The sequence below is a fragment of the Polistes canadensis genome, unplaced genomic scaffold (assembly GCF_001313835.1).
Source record: "Polistes canadensis isolate GaletaPanama2010 unplaced genomic scaffold, ASM131383v1 scaffold_88, whole genome shotgun sequence".
Lineage (NCBI taxonomy): Eukaryota > Metazoa > Arthropoda > Insecta > Hymenoptera > Vespidae > Polistes > Polistes canadensis.
In genome coordinates, this window is record NW_014569635.1 from 552,223 (window position 1) to 561,675 (window position 9,453).

The following is a 9,453-nucleotide window of genomic DNA, read 5'->3' on the forward strand; positions in this document are numbered from 1 at the left end:
CTCTTTTTATTTTTTTTTTTTTTTTTATCTCGAATAAAACTCTCGAAAAACTGATTTTGTATATCAGCGAGAATGTTTTTTCTGTTTTCTTTTTTGTTTTTTTTTTACAAATCGATTAGGGGAATCTTTATATATATGTATATTTTTTTTTTTTTGTTATACGTTGGCAAAGCAAATAAGAGGAATTTTAATGACAAACTTTTGACCTTGGTTGCATATTGACACAGATTTCAACGCGTGATAACGAACATAGATATGTGACCTAGTTGTATATAAGATCTTTATGCATGTACATACGTGCATACATATACATACGTATTTACATATATGTATATATATACATGCATGCATCGGTTATGAAAATATTGCGATCGATAACACATTGTAAACAGTAAGAAATAATTATTGCTAAATATGATGTTCAATGAATCATTGAACTTTGATATCATAAAGAGAATCGTTTTGAATGGTTTTAAATATCATTGACTTAGCATTTATTCATGATAACAAAAGGAAATACATATTTAAAGAATTCGATATTTTCCAAAATATCATATTTAATAATATTTTTTTAAAAGATCTGAGATCATTTTTTATTGTTTATTTTAAGTTAAAAAATTGAAAAAGATTAAATATAATATCAGTATTTTATTTTTTTATTTCTGTGATAAGAGAGAAAGAGATAAAAAAAAAAAAACCAATAGATGACGTTGATCGTATGCAGATGTGTTTTCATTGGTTGGTAAAAATAAGTTTAGATAACTCAGCCAATCCGGTGTCCTATTTAGTGTAAGGTAAGTTACGATATAAATTTAACGTATATACGGTTTATTTAGATCAATATTTTTATCCCTCTCGTATTAATGTTTATCCAAAAAATAATATTTTCATGTATACAGAATTGATAAATGAGATAAAGTAAAAAATATATTTGACGTGACGAGAGAGTTATACGTTCGTCGTGTATTACTGCGCAAAATTCAAGATGGCCGAATCTGTTTCTACGGGCACGTACGTATACGTACCATCGTAACGTTTATTTACATATTTCTATATCGTTTAATTACATTTATGAAGAAAATACATTTTTGTCATAAAATTATTCATTCGTTCTTCTTTACGCAAAGGTATCGTCGAATTAATCGATCATAATAGGACAACGATACAATCGAGCCATCGAATACATCGCAATTCAGAAGATGTATTACAGTGATGAACAAAACAAATATTATGTCAAATTTTCAAAAAATATTTTTAATTTATTCCGATACATCAGGTTGCATTACGATCAATTAGGTGATATATAAAAGTCAACATTATACGCTATCTTTTTTTTAAAACCTCACAATGTTTGTTTTCGACAAAACATATGCAAATAAATTCAAGGATCAGATTATTGCTCATCACTGTATATATGTATACAGTTTTTGCCCTATAAATGTAATTTTTTTCTAATCAAATCTAACCTATATTGTCAAATCAAATTCAATCTTTAATAAAGATTGAATTTCAAAAGATAATACAACTTGAAGATAAAGTTAATAATTATAATAAATGATTTCATAATGGGGGACGGGGGAGGGGGAGATAATTAAAATATAGTATTAAATTTGCAAGTGTTATTTATATTTATTATAATAAATTTATTGATAAACAATTTTAACCGATTATCGACTTCCGTAAATATAAAATATCGAAGTATAATTAGTTGAAGTAACGAACGAACGTAATAGCGTTGTAAACGTTGTGATGTGGATCTACTTTCTTTTTAGAAAGTATCATTGTAAGAAAATAATGTATGCGATATATCTCATTCTCACGGTTCGAAACTATTAAGAACACGTTCCATCATTAATTTGTTACATTTTCGAACAAATTTATATATATATATATATATATATATATATATATATAACATTTTTTTCTTCTAAACGAAAAGAATAATATTCAAATATATTTCCCTTCTAATTCAAAGGAAATGTTTCTTTTTTGTTCAGATTCAACATGGAGTCCTTTTACGCACGTGGTGACCATACCTTCAAAGTTCCCATGTCCCTTTTTCGAGAAAACCGTGAAAGACTTATAGCTCGTTTGAAAAGAAATACTGATGTTTCAGCTGCTAAAACTTTTGTTGTTCTTCAAGGTGGGATTGAAATCCCTTTTAACGATACGGATACCAACTGGCCCTTTAAGCAGGTAGGCAGATATTTTGCATTTTTGTTGATCCTTTCTAAACTGACCCTATGATAAAATCAATGTATCTTTAAAATATCTTTCTATTTATATTATAAAACTTTATTTAATATATTCTAATATACACTTAATGTTATGTAATGAAATTTGAAATTGCATATATATATATATATATATATATATATATACAAACGCGCATAAATAGCTATTTTATCTATCTTTTTATTTACATATAAGCTTATCTAAAAGTAATGCACATGGTAGACCACAAGTTTTTAGATTCGTAGCCTTACAATATGGAAAAAAGAAATTTAACTTAAAAAAGTCTTGCGAAAAGAAAAAGATATTTTTTAAATTACTTGGAAACTTTTGGTTCAATCTGTACAACGCTAGTCACAGGTTTTCTGAGAAATATACTTATGATGATACCCGCGTGTATGTGTGTGTGTGTGTGTGTATCATCTGTCTCTATGGTATATGTATATATTAAGAGTACACTGACCTCCTATGGTCAATCAGTATATGTGTGTTTATATTTTATTGAGAACTTTATTCTTAATTAATAATGAAAGCTAGCAAAGAATTGTTGAGAAATCCGATGAGTTTCGTATTTGTATTTCTTAAGTTTCATCCTTGATATATTCCAAAGCATCAGAATTTTTGTGCTACCCGCCATTCACTTTGCTTTCATTCTTCTCTTACATCCCCTACCCTCTTTCATAAAAACATTCGAACACGTTGGGGGAACCTGTTGTGTGTTGCTCGCGTATGCCTGCTATTTCCGTTGGCCGGTCTTCTTTCAAAACAAAGGAATATATATGAACCGTTTATTTTGAAAGTAGCATGTCACTTTTTAAACATAAAAAAATTAATGATAAATTTTAATATCAAATATGTTATATATATATATATATATATTTATTTTAATTCATTCTCTAATTTGATTATTTTTTTCCATAGGAATCTTTCTTCCAGTGGTCTTTTGGTGTCGAAGAACCAGGATGTTACGGAGCTCTTGATCTATCATTAGAAAAATCAATTTTATTTGTACCAAGATTACCTGCAGAATATGCTATCTGGGAAGGAAAATTACATACACTGGAAGATTTTAAAAAACGTTATGGCGTCGATGAGACTTATTATACGGATGAAATAAAGAAGACATTGAAAGACAAAGGTGCATCTCTTTTGTTAACTTTGGTAAGGATTATTTAACGCGTATAATGAAAAAATTTGTAATATTTTATTCATATGATTTACGCCTGATTAATTAACAGAATATATAAGTATAATTTAAATATTTATACTATATTGTATTTATATAAATAATTTTTAATAAAAAAATACTGAAAGTTTAGTGAAAGAAAAGGTGGAATGCATAAATAGCGGCAGTCAAATAGAAGGATCTTAAAATATCACATGATTGTTTTTTCGGTTAAGTTATGTAAGACTGCTTTTACTTTTGCAAATATTATATAATCATTTTCTTTTTCATTTCAGCATGGTAAAAATAGCGACAGCGGATTGTACTCTCAAGAAGCTATTTTCGATGGAGTAGGAGAGTGAGCAAATTTAATTTATTTATTAACTTATTTATTTATTTATAAAATAATCTCTAAAGTTTTTCATCGATTATATTATTTTTTTTTTTTATTTACTTCACAGATTTAAAATTAACAATACCACGTTATATCCGGAAATATGCGAATGGTAAGTTAAATGAATATATTTTTATTATATAATTTGTATTTTATCTAGCTTTGAATAGCCCGCCGATGAATTATTTTCGAATTAATTCGATCGACCAATCACAATCATCCCCTTTGCGAAGAATTACTATTGGTGCTTTCATTTTTCGATATTTAAAGAAAGTCAATATGGCGTCAAAGTGTTTTGACATATAGTTGTGTTTTGATATTTATCTCTTGTGTTTATTTTTAAATACATTTTATTCTAACGATTAGAAATATCCATTTAATTAATTTACTCGTATTAAGATTTAAAAGATTATATTTTTCAAGAGAAACGCGTCGTCGTTATTTTTAATGTAACGCGATTTACAATGCATGGTATAATTACATTAGTATATGTTTTAGTTAATAAAAAAATAGATTAAGTTTATTTATAAGATTGAATTTGTGTATCTGTGGTTCGTTTAGATGATAATTACGAGTCAATCATGTGGAAAACTTATTTTCCGTTGGTTTTTACATTCAAAAGAATTCGTTTCAAAATTGAGGTTAGAATCAAATAAAAGAGATTATAGGAATTCGTCGAAAGCTATAACTCGGACCAGCATTTTTTTGGAAGAAGGAATGAACATTCAGGAACTGCCTTTGATCGTGAAAAAAATAAATGATATTGGACTTGTATGTAATTTTAAAGGTAAGAATAATACGACTCCTTTTGATTTTCGATACTTTGACACGCTTAAGAAAAATTGGAGTAATATGCAACTTGGAGTAATATGCAAAAGGGAACGGTGAAGAAGCTGCTGAGAAGATGGACGCCGATACTAAAATTTCTAAACGGAGGATAGATATAGAAACGGAAGAGGGAATCGCTATACTTTTTTCATCAGATTTAGAATGTCTTAAGCGTACAAATGTAGATGAAATTTTGGAGGGATTGAATTCATCTAATTCAACTAAAGGAATATATTCTTTATTAGAAAACAAAATAGCGGATGAAATTAATTGTAGAATTGCCATTCAAGGTTTAAAAAAGATATTTGAAATAGAGAACGCTCAAAGAAGATTCAAAGATAACAGGCTTTTAAGACAAGAACAGTTTATCATTAATACTGTTAATAGAGATGTTGCTTTGAAACAACTTGTTAAGATGATTGTCAAAAGTCAAGATAGTCAAACGATAGTAGAGGGCCTTTATGCGTTGAAAAAAGACAAATTTAGTCCTGCTAAAAATGTTTATCGTGATTGTTTGTCGACAGAAGCATTAATTAGAGCGTCTGATGGGGACTTTACTTTATCTCAATTAATAGATGTTCTTAAAGCTTTATCTTCTTACAAGGACTCCAGTTACCAAGAACTTATCGATCTATTGTGGATCGGTATTGCTAATAGAAAGGAAGAAATAAACGCGGATTTGTTAATACCATTATTTAAACTCTTGTATTTATTTGATCTAAGTAAAAACACGGTGAGAATCATTCTGGAAAAAAAACTTTCAGAACATTGGTTGAGATTAAAGGGTTCTCAGATAGGAGAAATTTTAAATTGTTATCGTCACGATTTATCGTTTTTAGGATGTTTAATAAGTGCTAGCAAATGGGCATCCGTTAGTATGAATACCTCGGATGAAAAAGATCTTATTGATTTTATTCAAAGCTTACACGCAAAGAAATATATCGACGATAGAATAGAACTAACTTTGGAGAAATATATGAAAACTAAAGGTATTCATATTAAAGATCCTCTATTAATAGCCACTATTATGAATTATTGCTGTACTATGAGAGTCAGGAACTTGCACATTATTTCATCTTGCGGAGAATATTTTATTAAATACGGAAATAAATTATCTGCGTCGTTATTGGCACCGATTCTTATGCCATTTGGTTTATTAAATGTACAACCGCCGCATAGTACATTATTTTGGCAAATATTAGATGAATTATTATCGGCTAAATTTGTAGACTTGAAACTAAACGAGATTTTAGATATTTTACTTAGCTGTATTTATTTGGAGAGATATCCTTTAAGCTTTTGGGAAAGAGTCGTTAAATCTCATTCTCTTGATAAGATTTATAAAAAGAAACATTATCTTTTTAACAAAGATTTGTTACACAAGATAATATTATTTGACGCTTCTATGTACATTGAATGCGAAGATTATCACAATTGTCGTGTTAATTCGAATGGTATAACAAAATCATTGTTTGTGGATATACGTTTAAGAAGAATAATTAATCAGATTTATAAACCATTGGAACATTTAGTAGGTAAAGAAAAGAAATTAAGTAAAAACGTTCTTTTAAACAAATTACCATTAATCAATTTTTATGTGCTCGATATTTTGATACATTCGTCATCCACGTCTACTGCAATTTTTAATTTACATTTACAAACAAATAGAAATTTAAACACTGTCGTTTTAATCCATTTGCCGGAACATTATTGTCGAAGTACAAAACATTTGATAGGGCCGCAATTAATGAGAAAAAGACAAATTAGAAAGTTAGGTTTTCGCGTAGTGAGTTTAGATTATTTGACGTTAGAAAAATTACTCGATCAAACTGACAATTTGTCGAATTATTTGATAAAACATTTTGAAGCAGCCGAGGACGCGTTATGAAATTTGTAAATGGATTTTGATATTAGCAATTTTTTTTTATAAAAATGTAGATCTTATGGTATTTTGTATGGATAAAATAAAATTTATTAGAAAAAGATTTAATCATAATTGTGTGCATGGATTATATATATATATTTGATAATATTTCATTTAACTTTATTTATATTTTATTTTATTTTATTTATTTTTGTATGCATAGTCGAGTAATCAAAACTGCCAAGGAAATCGACGTATTGAGATACGTGGTGAAAATAAGCTCGGAAGCCCATAAAACTGTAATGCGTATGGTGAGACCAGGCTTGGGAGAGTTTCAAGCAGAAGCAGCCTTTTTGAATTACATTTATTCCATTGGAGGTTGTAGACACGTTTCTTATACTTGCATTTGTGGTTCGGGACACAACGCATCCATCTTGCATTATGGACACGCTGGTGCACCTAACAGTAAAATTCTAGAGGATGGGGATATGTGGTAAGAACATTACTATAAAGCTTTTATCTTTAGTTAATAATAATAATAATAATAATAATAATAATATTTATTATAAATATAAAACACAATATAATACATGGATATATATATATATATATATATATATTTACCATAGTTTATTCGATATGGGTGGAAATTATTGTGGATACGCTGCAGACATAACGTGCAGTTTTCCAGCCAATGGAAAATTCACCAACGATCAAAAGTTCATTTACAATGCGGTGTTGAAAGCAAGAGATGCAGTTATGAATGCTGCAAAACCTGGTGTATCTTGGACAGATATGCATCTTTTAGCTAACGAGACGATGTTATCTTCATTGAAAGAAGGTGGATTGTTGATCGGCAATGTTAAAGAGATGATGGAATCCGGATTGAACGAAATCTTTCAACCTCACGGTCTTGGACATCTTATGGGTTTGGATGTACACGACGTTGGTGGTTATCTTCCAGGATATCCAGAACGTTCAACATTAGCAGGCATAAGAAAATTAAGAACAGCTCGTACTTTACTTGCTGGCATGGTATTAACGATAGAACCTGGTTGTTATTTCATCGATTGTGTAAGTTAAATGCTGATCACTTTTATTGAAGTTTCAATAAATTTAGTGATCACAGTTATTATTTTGAATGATAATTCAACGATAGTTGCTCGATGATGCATTAGCCAATCCGAATCAATCACGGTTTATCGTAAGAGAACAATTGGAAAGATTTCGTGGTTGGGGTGGTATTAGAATCGAGGATGATGTTCTAATTACAGAGACTGGAGTTGAAAATTTAACGAAAGTTCCTAGAACGTGAGTAATATTTCAAATAAATCATTTTGTCAATTTATTTTTAATCGTATATATATATATATAAATCATTATTTTATTATTATTTTTATTTATAGAGTCGAGGAGATAGAAAATTGGATGGCGGCAGGAAGAAGTGAATTGAAGTTACCGCAAGATCAATAAATTCTAAGAGACTATTTTTCCTTTACTACTTTGATACAATCAATTTGATTGAATAATACTATTTACATAAATATAGATATTTTATATACAATACGTGGAGGAGGTTTGAACACCATTTCCAAATAAAGTAGACATTCGTTAGAAAATTGACCAAAAAGGGTTCTGGATAATTTAACACTTTACTGATTGGCCGCTCAACCGCAGATACTCTCTAACGACCGCTGTTTTTCAGCTTACACTAACGTACAGGAGTATCTGTGCGTTTCGTATGCTCAGAGATAATTGTCCGCTTTCTGTTATTACAGGATATATTAGGATATACAGGATATTATAGGATAGGATAATTAGATTTAATAAAATGTTGTTAACAACAATGCAATTAAAACGATTGTTCGGTAAGCGTGGGCGATAAAAAAAAGCCGATTAATAGGCTATCGGTCAGTAAAGTGTTAAGTCGCCCGGCAAGTGAAAGATTCGGTGTATCTTAATCCAATTCAACGTTTCAAACTTTTTCACGAATCTTACATATATATATATATAACAAAATACACATATCAAAAAGAAAAGAAAATAATAATCCATCAAGATTGTGTGTGTGTGTGTTACGACAAACGTATTCCACCTTGTATAACAAACAACGCCGAAATGTATGTTTCTTCGTATATTCAATAATTTACAATCGAGTTATAAAATTGATTAACAAAAAACATCACCATTCCAGTGCTAAACAATGCAACATAAATTAATAATGTAAATATACATACATATATCCACATCATTTTTATATATATTATCTATTAAATAAATCAAAGTATTTACTTGTTATATCGTTAAATTAATGAGCGTTTTTTTTTCTTTTTTTTTCATGTGATACTTTAAACGTTTCATTAAGAATAAGACAAAAAGATATATTGGACAAACGATTAGAATAAAAGGGGGAAGGAAGCAAAAGAAAAAAATTGAAAAAAGAAAAACAAGAACAAAAGATGATAAATGATAGGAAAGAGATGATAGATGAAAAATAGTATTGAAATTATATCGTTCAGAATAGTATATGAATATAGTATGTTTGCGGTTTCGCATACTCTCTCTTTCTCTCTCTCTCTCTCTCTCTCTCTCGTTCTCGTTCTCTTTCTCTTTCTCTCTTTCAAAGTTAAACGCCTGAGCAGCGCAGTCATTATCGCGCGTGCGAGGTTACCAGTTCGCAGTCGCGTCACAGCGCCGATGTAGACGCGTTGTCGTCGTCGTCGTCTTCGTCGTTCTTCCTTCCTGGATAGATTATTCCGACGCGGAGAAAAGAGAAAAAGAAAAGAAGAAAATAGAAGAGACGTCAAACGTGTGCGCGCGTGTGTTTATTATTATGTGTGTGTACGTGTGTATGTATGTTTGATTTAATTCTATTTAAATAATATATACATATATATATATATATATATATATATATTTTTTGTTCTTTTTCTTTTTCTAAATTAAATTTTTATCTTTATTATTTTAATT

At 29.2% G+C, this 9,453-nt stretch overlaps 2 protein-coding genes across 5 annotated transcripts; both read left to right on the top strand.

Moving 5' to 3' along the window:
• Window positions 1-774: 774 nt before the first annotated feature.
• LOC106786911 (xaa-Pro dipeptidase) lies at window positions 775-8,543 on the top strand. Of its 4 annotated transcripts, none has more exons than XM_014748794.1 (9): window positions 775-794; window positions 1,998-2,196; window positions 3,154-3,393; window positions 3,694-3,755; window positions 3,859-3,903; window positions 6,707-6,976; window positions 7,113-7,557; window positions 7,643-7,794; window positions 7,890-8,543. In XM_014748794.1, exons 2-9 carry the CDS (start codon window positions 2,005-2,007, stop codon window positions 7,954-7,956), a joined length of 1,473 nt encoding a protein of 490 aa, XP_014604280.1. In that variant the 5' UTR covers window positions 775-794; window positions 1,998-2,004; the 3' UTR covers window positions 7,957-8,543. The 4 variants fall into 4 exon arrangements, with proteins under 4 accessions (XP_014604280.1, XP_014604279.1, XP_014604278.1 ...); XM_014748793.1 differs by lacking the exon at window positions 775-794 and adding an exon at window positions 855-1,011; XM_014748792.1 differs by lacking the exon at window positions 775-794 and adding an exon at window positions 1,058-1,127.
• LOC106786910 lies at window positions 4,180-6,582 on the top strand. Its single transcript, XM_014748791.1, has 3 exons — window positions 4,180-4,262; window positions 4,353-4,578; window positions 4,670-6,582. The coding sequence occupies exons 1-3, from the start codon at window positions 4,260-4,262 to the stop codon at window positions 6,505-6,507; spliced, it is 2,067 nt and encodes a 688-aa protein (XP_014604277.1). The 5' UTR covers window positions 4,180-4,259; the 3' UTR covers window positions 6,508-6,582.
• Window positions 8,544-9,453: the final 910 nt, after the last annotated feature.